This window comes from Acanthaster planci, linkage group LG20 (assembly GCF_054643075.1).
Source record: "Acanthaster planci isolate LZ-2023a linkage group LG20, COTS_SCS, whole genome shotgun sequence".
Lineage (NCBI taxonomy): Eukaryota > Metazoa > Echinodermata > Asteroidea > Valvatida > Acanthasteridae > Acanthaster > Acanthaster planci.
This window is the reverse complement of record NC_141796.1, coordinates 4,646,128-4,666,173: the sequence shown is the minus strand read 5'-3', so window position 1 is coordinate 4,666,173 and position 20,046 is coordinate 4,646,128. Positions and strand designations below refer to the sequence as shown.

Sequence of the window (20,046 nt, the reverse complement as noted above, 5' to 3'; positions counted from 1 at the left end):
AGTTCCTTTTCAAGGTTCAATTTTCATCTAAGTTGCTTCAAGCAAAGACCCTATGGCAAAGATGTCTCGCGAAGCATGATGTCATCAAGTGATTTATTGATTTTTCAATATTGTCAAACAACGGCTCACGGACAAGACTCGAGCGATAGTCGAGGAAGGAGAGGCAGTGACAAACGGCCAGGTACACGGCGTAGCTGTTCACCAGCGTCAAGTCGAGCAGGTAGAAGAGGAGCTTCTTGTACCACTTGAGGGACTTACGAGTAGCTCGGTGATTGGCCGCTAGTTGGTTGCTCTTGTCAACGCCCCCCATCAATGTATTCAATGACGTAGGTCGGTTTCTGTCCTGCTTACCGGAGTCATGGATGTCTGCCGTATGCATGGTGGAGAGCATACGGATGTTGCGCTTGTCTCGCCACACCATGGCCAGGAGAGAACTGCTGATGCCCAGGTCGGCCGACTGGAATGCTGTTTCACTTTGCTTCAGCTTGACGGACTGCAGGTCTTTCAGCATCCCTTCTCTGTTTGCCATAACGGTGCAGATGACGTTGAACTTCTGGTTGTGAAGTCGTCGAAACAAATTGGGACTGCTGAAGGCTCAGACAAGGGCAAGGTTGTAGTCCTTGCCGTTTAGGTCGCTCACCAGGTCCATCACCACTTGTGTAGTTGCTGGGAGGTCTCCTTTACTTTGGCCAGTGTAGATTTTGAAGTTGTAGCAGTACCCGGCGGCACTCCCGGTGCTCTGGCACAACTTGTACATCTTGATGCCAAAGCGGGCCCTCTTTCTGGGGTTGTAGGTAGCGAAGTGGAGATGCCCGTAGAACTTCATCAGGGAGTCGTCGGCGGAAATGTCCTGTCAAGGAACATAGACAGTGGCAAACTTCTCAGCAAGATGGTCGACGACTGGGCGCACTTTGAAGAGGGGGTCAGTGCAGTCCTCCGGCATGGCAGTGTTATTGTTGAAGTGCAGGGACTGCAGGATGGCAAGGAAGCAATCTGGGGTCATGACGGATGGGAATAGGCTCATCTTCAGTGGGTTGGTGGACCAGAAGCTATGAAGGGTGGGGTTCTTCGCAATTCCCGTCATTATGCAAAGGTCCAGTAAGGCCTTCAGTTCTCTAGTGTTCAGATCAGTCCATGATCGCATGTGCGCCGATGTCGTAGCGGGCCTCTGCACGGCATACCGGTTGGTCTCTTGCACTATCTAGAGAACGTCGTCAAAAAACATCTCATAGGCTTCACCACAGGTTGAGCTGTGAAGCAGGTGGGGTTCGACGACACCACCATTACCGTTGAAGCTGTATTTAAGTGGTGTACTGTCTTCATCTGTCCACCGGAACGGTGCGGCACTGCTGCTGGTCGATGCGGCGGTCTGTGTAAGGGACTGTCTGTTGCGCTTGGCATATACCGCCAAGGGTACATTACTGTCAATTTCTGTACTTGACTGTACTTGAGCAGGTGACGGTGGTGATGAAGAAGACGAAGAATCTTCGTCTGAACTCAGATAAAACTCACTTTCATTGGAAGAACCGGACTCTCCGGATATAACTTCAGCCATGTTGTCTGTGCTCTGATAACACGATACCAAATATGTACACATGTAGCCACTGCACGGCGATTTTATTCTCAAGCAGCAAGAGGGCCGAGCCCTGTCAGTCAACGTGGCAAAGGCCAGCAGCGCCCGGGCCAGGTCATTCATGGGGCACAGGTGCATAATGAGCCCGCACAGCCCGCGCTTTGTCTTCGGTGCAGTGCAGCGATAATCCGCTACGAGCGCCCAGCAGCGCGAACAATAGCGTTCTGCACAAACAATACACGGATTACCTCCGCTAATGTCAGAGCTCTGCGCTGAAAGAATACGGGGATTGATTGGCAGTGCCCGGCAGCTCTCAGCAACTCCTAATTTTATTACAGGCTTTTATAAGTTTGGTCACCCCGGCTATAAAATAAAGTCCCAATTCTCCGGCCCCAGCTACCCATTTTTGCCTCAGACCAATTTATTTACCTCCAATGATGGCCTAAACTGTTTAACTGACAGCAATAAACTTTTTAAAAACACCCAGCAATTTTTTTTTTTAGTAAAGTTCCGATTTCGGAAACCCCGGCCACGAATATAAGGCCCATGCCTCCGGTACTGGAGCCCCCAGCTGCAAGTGGTTTAAAATATAAATTGCCAACTCGAAAATCTCATTTCGCATGCTGTGCATATGCTACTCTGTGTGTGTGTGGCTTTGTTTCTACATTCAATTGGAGACCCTGAACAATAGCGGACAATAAGGTCCCCGATTGACTGAGGGTCCCCGATTGAGTACAAAACATATAGGTGGTCTTCTAAAAAAGTTGAAGTACAAACAAAAGAGGAACAATAGGGGGTCCCCAGTTGCAGGCAAATAACACACTTGGGAGTGTGGACGCCCGATATCTGCCTGCAACATAGACGGCGCACAGTGCGTAGGGCATTAGACTCGAGACTTGGCAAAATGCTGACCACATGCTGCCGAGAGCAGATTACATTGTATGGAACTCTAAAAGGGACAAATGTTTAAGATATCTAATCTCTGCCTTTTCTGCGAAAAGTATAATGTTTTGTATTGTATATTGTATTGTACATGTCTTATTGGGTTGAAACGTTGCAGGTAGTTAGGAAGGAAAGGTTTACAAATGAAAATTGACCTCAGGTGATGACAATGCCATAAGCAGACGAGTCACGTGACATTAAAGGTGCACCATTTAAATTACTATATCTCCTAAAGTGTATATCCAATTTGGTTCAAATCTTGCAGATATCTTGAAAAGGGAGTGCTTTAGAGGAATTTTGACCTTGTATGATGATGATGTCATCAGGAGACAAGTCACATGACATTCAAGGTGCACTCCTTAAGGCCCCATATCTCCTGAAGTGCTTGTCTGATCAAGTTCAAATCTTGCAGATTATATTGAAAAGGGTGAACTTTAGAGGAATATTGATCTCATGTGATGATGACGTCATCAGGAGACAAGTCACGTGACATTAAAGGTGCACGCTTTAAGGCTTTAATTTTTTGAGGCACAATTTTGGCAACTTGGTGATCCCCAATCGTCATCAAAGTTTCAGCTGGCACATACCCTGCTGCGAGATACATATACATTTAAGTGAACAGAACTTTCAGTTTACAATGTGTGTTTGGTCATGAAAGGACCAGAACCTGTTTGCTGTTCTTTTAAAGTTTGTACTGCTATTGCCTTCAGTAATCTGGTCCTGATGTGATTAGGATAAATTGGGCAAACACATTTTGGTAGCAAATGGTACAAACGTACCTCCAAGTATTAAACTTTGTCTATTTTGATGCATCAGTTATTGTTCACATATTAAAATGATAAAACAATGACGGTAAGTTTCACATATATCTGACCTCTTTCTAATTATAGTTCTTTCCTTTTTGTCCCGTGTACTGCATCAAATCCAAACTCCTTTCTTGTTCAGCAAGGAGAGACTTACATAGGAATTAGTCCAAATTTCTTTCTGTGCTTTTTTATTTTTTAAATATTTGCTTTTGTATAAAGTGTTCAATACATGTAGACATATCTGCATGCCACTTCACTGCCATGCTTGTCCATTGTTTTTTTGTTCTGTTGTTAAAAGCACACAGTGAAACATTTATTATTTGTCTTGGTTGCATATTTCAAACTTAATTGTAATCAGCTTACCAAAATAAACTTTATTAGCAGTGCTTTGATATCATTATATATGTTACAACCCTTCCTTTATTGGGCCTTTATAATCTTGATATTGTGCGATTGGAAATCAGTCCATAAATTTGATTTCCACCTTTTTTCGGTTACTGAATGTGTAATTGTCTGTTCTCAAACAGTGTCTTACACATCTGTAAAAGACCAGTACCAATAGTTATGTTGTATATAGAGAAGTTTAATACTTCGTTGTCTATCATCATTTGTTTCTTTGTGATGAGAACACGTACAGTTTACGTGCCTATGGAATGTTCCAACGTAAAATACATGTACTTGCCCATGCATACAATGCCCGTGTGTGTGGTAAGAACATGTACACATATGGTACTGCCACCGTATGGGCAATTGCATTACATATTGTTGTCATGACGTATATAAATAAGGCAGCACAACCCATGTACACAAGTATATTGAGTGGAGTATTTCTTGCCCTTTGTCATTCGTGTTTCACAAAAGCTACTTTTGGTTTTATTCACAGCCTTTTTTTGATTTCCTAAAGATCGTGGGTGCGATGTCTGACAGGTTGTACATGTTAGGAAGAAAGCACTGTGGCTAGAAATGCACACTGCACAGTTTGGAGCTTGCTGTCAGTCTGACAGTTTGACCGAATTGCTCTAAATTTCACTTTGCTTGGATAGTTATCTTTACATGTATATGTGTTGCCACAGCTTGCAGCAACTCACCTGGTTGGCATGATTTCTAAAACACCCGAAAAATGGACTGAATTTTTTTAATTTGACCCAAGACAAGCATTGATGCACTAGTGGTGTGTGATGATGTCATCTCAAATGTATGTCACAGATATGCAAATTTTCTATACCTCCTGGCGGAGGGGACGTGTTGCCCATTTTTATTATTTATTAATCAAAATAACCATTTTACCTTGTGGATATTGATCAAAACATAATTCTAACCAATAAAAACCACTTATCGCAGGCCCTTTAATGTTTCCATTTGTTTCTGTATCTAGCGATGACCAACTGTTTATCAAAGAGATCACAAGAGGAGTGTTGGAAGGTAACAATGTCGGTTGGCTCAACTGGTCTCGCCTCAAGAAGTTAATGCAGAGTGAGAATATGAGGGCTCAGGTCATAAGTCAGCTATCCCCACAAGAGAACACAAAAGTGCTTGATGACTACATTGATGATACGGTCAGAACTGTATTTGAAATTTAACCTTTTGATACCCTACCTGTGACTTTTAAAATGCATACATTTTCACATTAAGCTTTCCATATTTTTCTGTGTTTCAAGCTTAGTGGTTCATGTGGTGATGTACATGTATGTTATGTGTGTTTTGTCCATGTCCATTTCATATCAAGCCACTGCAATGGGAATTTTGTATGTATTTTTACAACTGTTATCACCACTTTTGCTTTAACAAAGTTGGGTTTGTTTTCCTTTGTGGAAAAGCTCATCAAAATGGCAGTGCCCTGGTTGGTCCAACATAGGGGAACAAATAGCACTAACAATGCAACTAGTGTTTCATGATGCCAGTTGGGGTGAATTAGTGGATATATTTTGAACTGAAAGCATTCTTGAGGCGTGGTTCTCATCGCTGGCTCTAGGGGGCCAGGGCACCATATCCCCCCCCAAGAAAGTGTTATATTTTCATTTTTCCATCTCAAAGCATGTGAAACATCCCAAATTTTAACCTTTGCCACAGAAAGGCCATGAAATATGGCTTAAAGAAATTGCTTCATTTTCATGTTTTTCCCTCCAAAAAAAATATCTAACCACCCATCTTCCACTTAAATCAGTTTAGGTCCACCCTTGGTGCTTCTACTGAATCATATTTGTACTCTATAAACTAAGTTGCATAACTGTTATTAGTTTCACTCGTCATCCTGAATGTAATTTTAGAGTAAATTTCAATTTTTTTTCCAACAGCAAGTGAGCAAAGCTGTATACAAGGGGATAGTATCTGTCCTGAAGGCTGTGATTGCTGGACTGGAATACTCTTTCTATAACCAGCCATTAGGAGGTTTTGCCAGTGCATTTGCTCTTCTTGAGATTGCTCACACACACTACTTTGGCAAGGAACCAGACAAAGGCAAGGATAGCAAGAAAGCTCATTTGCATGGTGATGGGATTAGATGTGAGAGTACATATGCAATGGAGGGGTCAAAGGTTATCACACCAGATGAACATCATGGTGGCAGCATGGGTGCCATTCCTGAAACACATAGTCTCAGTGAGGATAATTTTATTGCTGCAATAGGTGAGCTGATTTCAGTATTTACAAAAGAATTATCCCCTCAAATACAGTGACCAATTTAACTGAAGTTGTAAGCATTATAATACCTTTGACACATTACCAAGTATAAATAGTTTTCAGGAGTGAAACATGGTGCTGAAAGTTTCTACCTTGTTCATGCAAATTGCACAAGTCATTGTTTTGTTTAAATACGGTCTTTGTAAAGCATTTCAAAACATCTTCCACAGCATTTAATCACTCCAAAATACTTTGCACTTCTTTTGTTTTCACTTGTGTTGGCAAGCTTTATGAGAATTCAAGTTAAACTATTGCACATTGCAGGAATAGTGATACAAAGATCAGCACACTCACTCTTTATCATTTATGTTTCTTTCTCACCTTTAAAAGTGCATTGATATATGTCTCACCTGAAGAAGTTACTAATCAAAATGAATGATCAAACAATTACATGACAATAATTTGGGTGTGTAAGAGTGAGCCAACTATCAAGTTTACTCTGTTCCTTATGCGGATATTTCAGATACACATATCAACACCACTTAATAGCCTTCAGGCTTTAACATGCAGGCTGATGTTGTCATCAGTTTATGTCGTGGATCAGGGTGTGTAGTGACTTACATGTACATGTAATCGTTCTTCATCTGAGTGATTTGTAGGAGTGCTCAGAAGATTTTGGCACACTTTTATCAGGGCATTAATGCACATGTAGCTTCAGTCCACTGCAAGATTGCCTGAACCACTATATTCTCCCTATGCTAGAAAGCTTCACTTCTTGTTTCCACCTACACGGAAGGAAATTTTAACTTTTAATTTAAAATGCATGTCTTGTTTGCTGTTAACTTAATAATTAAATCATTCTGTTAGTTTCTCAGCTTATTCTAGAAATCAAGTTAAAGACCGAAATCAGCAAAGCGTTTATGTGGGAACCGAGATTGCTGTTAAAACTAGTCAAAGTGAATGAATGTGCTATTTACCATACGTTTGAATGACCTGACACCAGCAATACACTATATACACACATATGTACCGTACGTTGTTTCTGCTTTTCAAAATTCTTTTGGAACTTTTTGGAATGCAAATGATTAATATGCTATATGTCTTGTTTTTTTCTTGCTTATTTCCATCATTGCCTGTACATGCTGGCCTTTAATTGCATGGGAAAGAGAGTAAGCTTCTCAGCCTGTTTTGCCTGTAATCCTCAATATGGTGTTGTGTCTGTTATTTTATACATTATGTGGATGTCGACAATGTTCAACGGATACCAATTTATGTTTCACTTTCCCTCTAAAGAAAAGAATGAACGAACTAAGAAATCAAACACATCAAACGCATCAAAATGAGCGGTGATTAAATTATCCCTTATATCCATACAATGTTATGATGATTGCATACTGTATGATGCATGCATTATTCAGCTTTGCATTTCAACCATCAGTTTGTATTTAAAGTTGGCAAAAGTTTAAACTAAACCGAGGAGGCCTACTGGTGAATGGAGAATTACTTGCTATTTAAAGTTGAAACTTCATGATCAATATGTTCAAGCAGAGATCATGGTCAGAATTTGTGTCTTAAACAAGATCATCAATGTTGCCCAGAGTACATGTATCTGTATGTCAAACATATACATGTACAAACATCCATGTGGCAAGTAGGAGATGAAAGATGCAATGCTGCAACTGATCAGAGTTACTCGTAGCACACCATGAAATACATAGAATAGCCAATGCCAGCCATGATACAAATGTGCAGAAGCACGTCTATCATTTTCTTTCTAGATTTGCAGGCATGTATGGTACGTTTTCCTTGGATTAGCTGATTTCCTCGATTTCACTTCACACTTACACCATTCAAAATGGAAAACACTGTACAAGGTCTTGTTAAGATCAGAATTCCCTCATTTTCAAAAAGCACCTCTAAGGAAAACATGTTTTCTCTGATTTTATCTGTTCAAGAAAATATGGAAGTATCAAAATCGAACGCAGTGTCATTTGCCTTCAGAGCTCAACCGTATTGAGCTAAACACGTTTTTTTTTGTTCATGCCAAGATGCAAATTCTGAATGTAGAATGTGTCATGCGGAGAAAACAGAGAAAATGAGGGGACCCTTGCCCTGTGTTCGTAGTAGAAAAAAACCCTTGTGCATGCCAAACATTGCATGTCGCAATACACACAGCAATTCACCAAAGAACACACTCCACTCTGCTGTCACTTGTACTGTAGTTCTAGGGTCATACATTCATCTTTCTTATATTTTGTTTCAACAATTTATTGGGGACCAAAAACATTTTACAGGACAGAAATGTCCCCACAACTGGGTCCTAATTTGTTCAACAAAAGAAATTTTCCTTAACACATTGAAGGCCTGCCCATAACACACACACTGCAGTCTCCATCAACACACTAATGAAAGTACCGGTACAGGGTATGCACAAATTACTTTGGCTTGTGGATTGTCAGTTTCTGCAAAAATACGAATCAGAACTTTTAGGAATATGATAAGGTTGGCAATTTTTGGATTAAAAAAAATCAGATTTTTATTTCAAGTCATATTTGTAAAATTTAAATCAGATTTTTTAAAATAAAAAATCGGAGACTAGTCGGTTTAATTATCTATTTCAAAGCTCATAGCTGTATGCATGTTAGTTTTTGTGTACTTATTTCTTTTGATACAGAATAAAACATATTTGGATTTAATTGAAGAAATTTAATCTAGTTATTTTGATTAAAATCACAAACCACATTGAATATTGTCTAAGTCTAGGTGCTTGCAGTAAACATACGAAGTATCTAATGCACCTACAGAGAAGACAGTTGATCAAGAGCTACAGGTACCAAGGGTAAAGTACCCGATTTTAAAGCAACTTTAAGATTTAACACACCTAGAGTTCACTGGAATTTGTTGACAAGCACCCAAATCTTATAACAAGTAAGTGAAAAAATGCCATCGAGCATATATACACATGTATTTATTTTACATGCTATTTTTATTTATCACATGAGCACGAGTAGAACACAGAATAATGTAGTGCATGTGTGCCCTGTATACCACGATGCTGAAGGCTGAGTGGTACATGGGACACAGAACACAAACGTACTATTACTTGACGCACAGTAAAGATGTTATAAAGGCCAATGTGCGCAAATGCGTCACCTTTGAATTTACTGTAAATTTTGCAGTTGTGTATTACTTTTAGCGTAAAAATGGCGCATTGCTTGGAGTTAGAACAGCGCATCATGAGGGGTTTGACATGGACCATGTAATATGGTTATGTCACACTGTTTGTTGCCATGGATCGACCAATCACAATTGAGAATTCAAGTTTGCTTGAAGATAAATTCACCCCAACAATCCCTAACCAGTCAAACTTCAATACCAGTAAGGTCTTTGAATTTGTGGAATTAGGCACTGGGAACTTGCTATATATAGTGTTACCAAAAGGTAGGATCTTGGTTCAGATGTTCTCTAGCAAATGCCAGATGAGCCTCCTTATGTTTCTTCCTGAGTTGTGGTGTCTTCCTGGGCCTGTGTCCGTGGAGACCTCCTTTGTGCAATACTTGCTGGATGGTTGTCGGTGACACCTTCGTCCCTGCCTTGTCAAGGGCCTTGGTTGTGATCCATGGCGAGTCTAGGAGATACTTTGCACTTCCTGCCATGTCCATTGAGGTTTTTCACTGTGTTGAACCTCTTATGCTTCCTGATGATACTCCGAACTGTTGCAACAGGGACCTTGTATTGCTTGGAAAATGCCTTGTAGCCTTTGCCTTCTTTGTGGGCATTCACGATACACTGGCGTATATCCTCATTGAGTTCCTTCTTTTTGGTCATGGTGACGAGTAACTGAAAAAGATTTGAAAACTTTTCTTCTTTTTATACTCTTTGGGGGAGATGGCATTTCATCAGAATCTTGAACACCAAGTCACTAAAAGAAGGTATTAATTCTATCAGAGCATCTTGAAATAGCTTCATGCCAAAGATTCTTGCAGTCGTAGAAAGTGAAAATAAGCAGTATGAATGAAAGGACTTTTTTCTTGTGATTTTGTCTGGGGTATGAATAATTTTGACAAAGAGCAAAATAAGACACCCGGGCCTTATCGATTATTATACAAATGAAATTCAGCCAACACAAGTGGGTTTGTGTATTGCAACAAATAGACAAAAAATATAGTGGAAGTGCCAACATAACTTTTACAAATAAAGAATTTAAAAAAGTATGTTATATTCCAAAGGTATTAATAATTGAACTGTAGTTCATCTTCTTGCTGTGCTAGCTGTAGGTTCAAAGTCACTCCCATTTCTCTTTCACATCAAGTAGTTTTTATTTGAAAAGTGTTATATATGAAGGCTTTCAGGTTGGTTTTGGCTTCACTTTTGCAAAGAAAGAAAGAAAATTATTTTCGTCTTCTTTCCCCATGCCAGTGCTCTCTTTCTGTCCCTCAGTGTTTCTTTAGTTTTTTGTCTTCTGGTGATAGGATGGCCCTCTAGGGGTGCTGGACACCTGTTCCATCTTACCACACACTGGTTCAACTACGTCAGTCAGGATTGTTCTCTTGTATCTTCTATTGTGCTGTTTTGTATTTCTGCAATTTTAGGGATATTTAATATTTCATAATGTATATTTTGTATCTGTTATATATGTTGTTGGCCAGTAGAAAGCATAATAAAATGAAATGAAAAAATGAAATAATACTCACCTTACCAAAAACATGTTTTAACAGGTTTTGGTTCACTGCATAATGACCAACATTGCTTTTCCTATAAATACATGTACAAGAGAATCTGTAGATATATGATAAAATTTTAGAAATGGACACTTTTAAATAAATAAAGTGACATTACATGTAAGCAATGAAATACAAATCCTTTACATGTAATTCATGCACTGAATCCAGAAAACTGGTATAAATCAAAATAAGTGGCTTGAATTGAACAAAAATCTGCCGACCCAGATTGTGTGTAACACGTGCATTCATATTTCTTATCAATACTGAGAACTGAAGGGCTCACAGAGAGGGATCCAGGTATCTATTTAAAATGTGCAAAACCTTGAAAAGTGACAAATCAGTTGAAATAAAAATCTACTTTTTTTAACCTTTTTCTCCAAAACTTAAAACGTAGATTGAAATCAGTGTTTTTTTATATCATTTGATTCATTTAAATCACTAATTTAAATCCAGGTAGTGAAAGTCAGTCAACCCTGGAGCAAATGATTGTGCTGAAGAGGGTGTTATATACATGTCCCTAAGTCTCTTCCTTTGTACATGTACGTGTACCTTAGAAAGGGAAGGAATCACTGTAGATACTGCAGAGTTAGTGCAATCCTAAGAATTAGTCATATAGTCAATATATATATGCTTCCAAGAGTTGCAAGGCATTTGCTAATCGCAGTGTATGAAATCTGTCAACCCAGTATGCATTTGGAAAGGGTTGACAGATTTCAAGTGTTGTGATTGGCCAATGCGTTGCAAATTCTTGGAGATGCACTTATGCGAATCGCCCGTATTGCTTAGAACAATAATGCCTGTGCATTGTGATGAACTCATGTTTGTCCCGATGAAGATTTCTCATATGAAGGCTGCATTTTGGATTTTTCTACTGGTAGTGGTTTCTTACAACTGAGCATAATTGTACGTAATCATGCACATGTACATTATAAATTGACTGAATATCTGACAACAGTTACAGATACATGTATATATGTACACATCTCCTTTGATAAGATGTCTATCGGTGCAGTCTGCACACACTTGTTATTGAATCATACACACATGCATTTTCACCTACACAAAGTGTGTACACCCACAATTTCCCATTGTCTTTCTATCAGTAGCTTTATTTGGTTAGACTTCAGTGTTCTGCCAAACCAAGGACTTTCTTAATTCTTTCATTAGTGCCCTCTTGTATGCAACATTCTCAGTTTTAAGAGCGGATCTTGTCCACAAGATGTAACTTTGAAAAAGAAGTTAAGATCTATGTTTATTGTACGTAGACCTTGGTTATGTCTTCATATTTCCTGACCCATGATGAGTGAATGATTGCTTTGTTAGATATGTGTACATGTGTATTTGTGCTAAATGTGGTTCACTGTGTACATGTCATTTAAATCTTCCTTTATCTGATTTGTGATCCTTTTGATGCATGCACATTATTCTGACAGCCTGACATGTACATGTAGTGGCACTTACATGTATGTTCCCTTTCTGCACATCAGCAGATAGTGAAATCAGTAGATGACATGATGATAGTTATGTTCATGTACATTATAACAGTATTCCACGTGTATGCAAACATTTGGCACATCTGCAGCCCTTTCTCCCATTTGACATGTAATCTCTGTTCTTTCTATATCTGATGTGACATGTCCATTGTGGTACATGTGTAAAATGCATGTAGCCTTTCAAGGAAATGTAGAGAACAGTTATCCCTTTGTTAGGACATGTACATTTATGTATACACCTACAAGTACCATGTTGTGTTGAGCCTGTGCACTGTATGTCACCACAATACAGAATGACAGCGTGAATGATATAAAACAGCTGCAGAAAGTCAACAGGCTGATGCAATTAATGAATCGGTAAATTACCTTCTCTAAGTAAACTTGCTCTCTATTTAAATGGAGAGTAATTGGTTATCCTGTTAAATTTTTTTCTCCAAGACACATGACTGGTGCATGTATGTCCCTTTTTTCAGATATTTTCCTTATCCACTGTGGTTTTGTAATATGTGGATATATGCTTGCTGTGAACGGTAGAACTTTTGTTATGTGTACAGTTGAAACACAAGCCTGCCCAGGTGTTGAATTTTTGGGGTGCATGACAAAAATAGCAAAAATGGTGTAAACAGAACATTGCAATGGCGGACACAGTCTGTGTGTGAGGTGTTATAATAAAATTGTGAACGCTGTATAGATCTCATTCAGCAAAACCAGAGAGCAGATTCCAACCTGGCAGAGGTATCCATTTAACCAAAAGAATCTAATGTGCAAGTACCTCTGTGTCAATTTGCAATTAATTGAGAAGCCACTTGTGAAAATTTTGACTTTTCCCCCTCGATAAAATTGTACCCTCAAAGTATGTTTTTGCATCCCAAAAATGCAAACAACTCATTAATTTTGTGGCCATGTACGCACATGTTTATATGGAACTACGGTTGCCTAGGGTGTAGAAATTTCTTTTGAATGTAAAAAAGTACTTTGATTTCAGGAGGCAGGCAAGTTTGAGGTTTTTGTTTGTTGGTGATTTGGGATGTGTGTTTGTGTTTTATATTTTTTGTTTGATTATTCAAAATGTAAAAAATGCTTTGTATCTGGATTCAAATTATGGCCCATCAAGAGACAGGATCTGTATATGAGGTACTGGAAAAGAATATCATGCACACGTGTGTGGATTCATCCACAATGCCTTTTGTTACAGTCATATAGCTTTTTCTATGGAGCCAGCAAATTACCCATCTCATGTACTGTTTGCAATATTAGTTCTGTGTTACAAACATTCCCATAGATCTTTTGATTTAATTCATTTCTCACTTTCTTCAAGGACTTTCTTTTTTTATCTCTTCATAGTCTCAACAAAGCATAAACAACTTTTACCGGATTATTCCTGAGTTATTGAGTCCTTTCATTAGGTGTTAGTAAGCCAGCTTAAGTTAACAGTCAGAAGTTGCTCTGTCAATGGTTGATACCTGTGCAATCAGTAACGAAAGTTGCTTTGTCAATGGTTGATACCGGTGCAATCAGTAGCAAAAGTTGCTCTGTCAATGGTTGATACCGGTGCAATCAGTCACAGAAGTTGCTCTGTCAATGGTTGATACCTGTGCAATCAGTAGCAGAAGTTGCTCTGTCAATGGTTGATACCTGTGCAATCAGTCACAGAAGTTGCTCTGTCAATGGTTGATACCGGTGCAATCAGTCACAGAATTTGCTCTGTCAATTGTTGATACCTGTGCAATCAGTAGCAGAAGTTGCTCTGTCAATGGTTGATACCGGTGCAATCAGTAGCAGAAGTTGCTCTGTCAATGGTTGATACCGGTGCAATCAGTCGCAGATACAGAGTTACTGATGCAGTCTTCAGTAGTATTCACCCATAGAGGATTGTCTTCGTGTATCTTGTCCCAACTTACTGGACCTTCATCATACAACACTGTAACACTTGGCTGTCATTTTTGTTATTAATTTATTCATTCCTGGTGAACTCTCTAGTGTTCTGTAGTCTTAACTCCTTGTCTTGTTCTCCATTTTTCCCAATGACATTTTTGCCTGATAAGAGACAACTTCCCCATAATGTTAACCATATGCTGCCGGGTTTAATTTGAAGTTGCATGATGTACTGCCGGGGGATTTTCAAGATTTTTCAAAATTCTTCAAAAATTCATAACTTCATTTCTGGGCGTTTACACCCACTGAATGAGTGTCTGGTGGCTACTCTAACCTGACAGACAACATGTACATGTATTGACGCCTGACTATTTAAGCTAGGCCTGCTGCTTTGTAAAGAGAGTCCAGGTTGTGCGCTGTTGCATAATTTTCTTTTGTTCCCAAAAGTGGCAGACCAGATTAGCATAAAGTGGTATTGTATTGCTCATCAGTGGAGCGCTGGAGCACTTTTGTCCTTACTGGTTATCGGCTTGCACAGAATGCCACAAATAGTGGTATGATCATTCAAAACAATGACGAATTTCCCCTGGTACTGACAACTGATAAAATGTTGGCAATTCCTTGCAGCTGTGTCTTTTGTTCCGAGTATGGTTTTTAGTTACAAGGTCAAACTCCTTTGTCCAATTTCAGGCACCCGGCTTTGCGTATAACGCCAACGTCTCCAGTTCAGGCACCCGGCACGAATTGATTAAGGACTGCATTAGTGTAGACTCATTACAGATCACCTTTAATTTTATGACATTACTGTCACTTTAAAAACTGAAATGTTTAAAAAAACAAGTAAAGTAAAAGTAAAAAAGAAAAACATTTCTCCTTTCTGCTCGCTTCCTTTTTGGAGGCCACTTGGATTTTTTTTATTATTTTTATTTTTCAAAAATGCAGTAAAAAATACAGAAAAAGGACACAAATTCATCGGAAAATAGATACTTACAAAATGAGTGAGTTGAAGTTTTCAGCAAAGACTCTGTCGGTCACTTTGTACACCACATACATGTAAATTGACACACAAATGCAAAACACATCTTCGTGAGAGTCCAGAGCAATTACAGGCAAGTTCACCAGAATCTGTCTGCACATGCTGTTTGTACATGACCTTTGTAGCCAGAATGTGACGGGTATAGGACTTACAGGCATTTTGAAATAAACGGGTTAGCCTTGGTTTTCAGTTTTGCTGGTTTCAGTCAGAGCCTCGCATGCAGTTTGGAATGCTGCATCAAATGGCTGGAATCAGCAAAGTCAACAACTAAGCCTAATCGACTCAATTCAAAAATGCCCTGAGCTCATGCTCAAGCACATTTAAAGAATTCGCTCATGTGGCTGTAGTCTGGTTCCTGATCTCACTTTCATCAATGCATTTGGACTTAGAGAATTGCAGAGGAGGGGGCGGGAAATAGTCTAGTGCGGCTGATGTTTTGTGTCACTCATGCATGCATGCAATGCTCATAAGCCTGAATCTTGTTTTGATTGGTTTCATCAAAGTGCAAGTCAACAACCTTTTGTCAAACGGTGATGGATACATTGTATGTCACGAGTCTAAAAAGTAAAGTTTTGTAGTAGAAAAAAATAGACTTGCAAAAGATATGTGACAAAATGTAAAGAAAAAACATTGCCTCAAATATTTTTAATCAATCTTTATATGTTTATGGAAAAACAAAAACATTTTTGTTTATAGCTTGGCGTGTACACTTGTAGGTTTTGAGAATTGACATTTCGTGCTTGATTTTATCTGTAAAATTACTCATCAAAAATAAATCTTGACTTTTGGCGGTTAAAGCAAATGCATCTAAAAACTGTTCATTGTAGACCAGTACAACACTAAATGACACTGTAAATATGTTCAGTGTCCTTCATTTTAACATGTCTTAGAACAGTGGAAACACTAATGGTTGCAGGAAATTTTAAAATGGTGGCCATCTTGAAAAAAGTTTTAAAAAAAGTCCTGCTCCCTCCTTTTTTTTTTCAAAAATCCATACATACAAACAAGTATAAATCCATTTGATATTAAAAGTAGAGATAATGCATCATGTTATGGTAGCAGAACACAAGCATTTGACTAGTGCTATTAACCCTAATGCTCCCAAATCCTCCAATTTCAATACGATTTTACATACACCCTAAGGGGTTAGGGTAAATGTAAACATGATGCCTGATACTGTACTGATATCTTTAAAGATCTTTGTTCTGTTAAGCAGTAGTTCAAAGAATGACACAATTAACAAGTGAAACATTTTCTTTTATACATTGTGTAGGTTGGGAGAAAAGGGGGTCTTTGGTGAGTAGCAGTAGTACTAGCACAGAAGAAGGTGCCATCAGGGGTAAGTAGATCACGCACCTCTTGCAAAACATTAGTCAAGCACTTATTTTGAAAAGGAGATTTACAATTTTTATGGAACCAAGCAGGGCTAGCATGCAAGCTTTTCAGTACATATATATGCCTGTCTTTTCTGTGAGTAGGAAACAATCACTCAAAAACAAAATATGAGTCAAGTGGGAGTAGGTTAATATATTGACAAAGCACATTATTCACAAGAACCATCACGTTGTGCCTTTTCATACACGTTTTAAGGAAACCAAGGATCATTGGTAAAACAGCATGCAACCCCCCAAAAAAATCTTGGCAGTATGTTTTATACCGCTAAAATGTGACATCTGGTAATTGTGATTTTAAGTTTGCAGTCTTATTATATCCAAGATTGTGATAAAGCATGAGACAAATTTTACAGTTTTGATCTCCATTTGATGAAGCTTTTCATGGCTCTTCCAATTTGGTTCAGGAAAAGCCATGGAAATTGATTGTTCTGAAGGTGTAGGACCCTTCTGACTATTTAACCTCAATTTGGCATGTACTACACATGATTACCCTGAGTACTTCAATTTGGATGTGTTTCAAGCAGTATGCACCAACTCCATAGACATTTGTCTCATTGAATAATGAGTTTTGCACTTACTGTATCCACAGTGAATTCTCCTATGATGGAAGATAACCGAAATGACAGTGCCTATGAGTTAATTGACATGTCAGAAGTAGGTGTTGGTGGAAGCACAGGTGCAGGGGTGCACGGAGCTGTTGGGATTGCAGCAGAAGTTGCAGTTACAGGTAACAGTCATACGGTATTGCGGAATGTACACTGTAAGAAGCCTTTTCTAGTTTTCCTTTCCATATATCTGTGTCTATCATTTGGCCGGTAATTGAGGTGACAAACAGATTGTCTCATACTCTTAGAATTCTTACACGTCTGTTTTATTTGTTTTGTTGTTGTAAAGTGTAATGTACATGTGCTGTGATTTTGGTGTGCACTGCAACCTCACGGAACTTACAGCAATAGAGAAACTTGACACAACCCATTTTATTGGTCAATATGCACAAGAGGTAATGACACAATTCAAAAAGTTACAGTCTAAGTTTGCAACTTACATGTATACTTCACAAAAATGAATGCTACACATCGCTGCAATTGTAAAAATAATTTCACGAGGTGACAGTCGAATGGAATGGATAAATTTATTTCACTGAATTAAACTGTTCCATCTGCTGCACAAATGTGAAACGTTTATTATTTGTTTTATACAGTGCCTAAATCATCTCCACCTGATTAAATATTTGCATTATCTACAAGTTAAAAAATGGATCATGTGATCATGTATTTGATTATTTCAGTTTTATACCATGTACCATAGATTCAAATTTTTGTTTTGTAGTATGGCTATGCACCATCCATCAGGAGAAATAATTCATTGTCATCCTCTGTCATTGGCCCAGAATGATCACATGACAGGGCGATATAATAAAGGGGATGGGCCGTGCTGGGAAGATTTCATGTAAAACATGCATCAACACATAAAGCAAACATACATATAACAAGAAAATACATCTGCATAATTTCAAAATGCGCTGAAATATGTTAAAAATTATAGTTTTCAAAACCCTATTTTACTCCTTTCTCAGAGCAAAAGCTAAACAACAGCCGTCTGGTACCAATGTAATTCTGATTATTTAAAAGTGTTGTTAAAAATGGGATGGGACTGGGTATGTAACTTTTTAGGCACTCTCCCTGTGTCTTTGTAAGGCCACAGAACCATACAGGTATAGCATATTCTAAGGCAGGGTGAACATACCGTAAATTCACTGACAAAAGATCCAATGAAGTAACATGCCACCGTCTTAATAACTGTCTCAGAATAAAAAGTTTCCAACTGCTTGATGACCTGTAAATCCCATTTCATATCCTGTAAATAAATCTCTAACAGTTTTAAACTCTCTGCATGATTTGATAACAGAATTACCAATATGAAAAGCAGGTATAGCGGTTGGTGTTCTTCAAAAACAAGAACCAAAGCCTGACATTTGCATGGATTAAGGGTCATGTTATTGGCAGTTGACTAATCAGCGAGGTGATCAAGTTGTTGCACTGCATAGGTTTGATCAGTGTCTAAGAAAGGTTGACACAGAGTCAAACCGCATATCACCCTCACTTTGAGACTCCTCGTTCTACTGATAGTACGTGCAAGTACATGAGACAGAAGAACTTTGGGAAGCCTGCTAACCAGACTACATGACGTGAACTTGTACCCACTGCTACCCGCACTACTAGTACTTTCACATAAAAGTTTAGGTATTTACAGGAAGTGAGGGAACAGTGCAGTTGCAGACGATATCATGTATGTCTGTTATGTTATTTATACAGGCCTATCGTCTTCTGAACTTCTGAAATTCAGATCTCATTTCTTTGGATAAATTTCTTAAGACAGAGGTATGACACAATTGTTGACAGCTCTGATGTTGGATATGACGTTTTAACACCCTTGGGCATGCATAGCTCCCTCGGCTTTGCCTCATAGTGCTATGCGTTTCTCGGGTATTCAAAACCTCATATTCTACATCACAGCAATCAACAATTGTTAAGTGATACATAATTGACAATGCACCAGTCAGATTATGGAGATTGGTTCAGGTTTACTATGGAACAAGAATGGCATTACTACATGTAGTTATTATTTAGGGGTAAGTGTTAGGTTGTAGTGAATAAATTGGAAATGGACATTTATAGTAGCTACAGCTTAATTGTGTTTGATGGAGAGCTCTTCATTGTTGAACTTACCAAGGTTTATATGAAGAGTGCACTGCTGTGTTTTTAAGGTAATAAAACCTTGTTCACCTATGAAGGAAGTTCAGTATTTTCTGCCAGTTCAATTTACAAAAAGATCGAAGGTGTAAAAAGAAGATTTTTCAAGATGGTGGGTGCAGAGCTATGAGTGTTATTAGAAGTTGTCATTGTAAAAGCAGTAATGGTCCTCATCCTGAAATGTTGTAAAGTTTTTTAAATTTTGCACAGCTACGCGTATGGAACTTTTGTGAAATGATCAGATTTTTGTGAAATCAATTGCCAAATTTTATTGAGATATTTTTATTTATAAATAAATGGAAACCAGCAAAGTAAAGTATGGGCCAGTGCAATAAAATGCTGTACACAGCTGGCTCCTGTACCTCAAATTAAAATACAAATTACCTCAGATATTATGATTCAGTGTCATGTACAGTCAACTCTTGGTAATACGAGTTCAGGTAAGATGAGACCCCAGTTTAGACAAGCATATTTTGCCAGTCCGGACTGAATTGTGCACATTCCTACGTGGAAAAATAATGCATAATATGAGCTGGGGTGTTACAAGATTTCGGTTAAGATGAGCATTTTTTGCCCACTGGCTGAGTGTAAATCTATTGTTATCTATTTAGCACAGGCCTTTTTGAAGGCAACTTGTCAATTAGCTAGTCCATTCAATTTTGGCAGGTGCTGAATCAAGCCAGCCCCCATCAAAAAATTGTTACCCGCTCCCCACTGTACATGAAAATATTGCCCCATCTGGTTTGAAATTTCAGTTAATTCTCAAGTAAAGAAATCATGACTAAACCGTGGTTTTCAGTCCAAAAATGTTGAAGACAATAACATCCACCA

The 20,046-nt window shown here is 38.6% G+C and overlaps 1 protein-coding gene across 6 annotated transcripts in view; it reads left to right on the top strand.

Moving 5' to 3' along the window:
• madd (MAP kinase activating death domain) overlaps window positions 1-20,046 on the top strand; it is a 142,280-nt gene that overhangs the window by 49,239 nt on the left and 72,995 nt on the right. For 5 of the 6 annotated variants that reach the window (XM_087130427.1, XM_087130426.1, XM_087130425.1 and 2 more), the window contains 4 exons: window positions 4,697-4,877; window positions 5,616-5,946; window positions 16,342-16,407; window positions 17,052-17,189. In XM_087130427.1, coding sequence (XP_086986553.1) covers window positions 4,697-4,877; window positions 5,616-5,946; window positions 16,342-16,407; window positions 17,052-17,189 — 716 coding nt within the window. The remainder of the gene's footprint in view (window positions 1-4,696; window positions 4,878-5,615; window positions 5,947-16,341; window positions 16,408-17,051; window positions 17,190-20,046) is intronic. The other variant, XM_087130428.1, reaches the window with a different exon arrangement.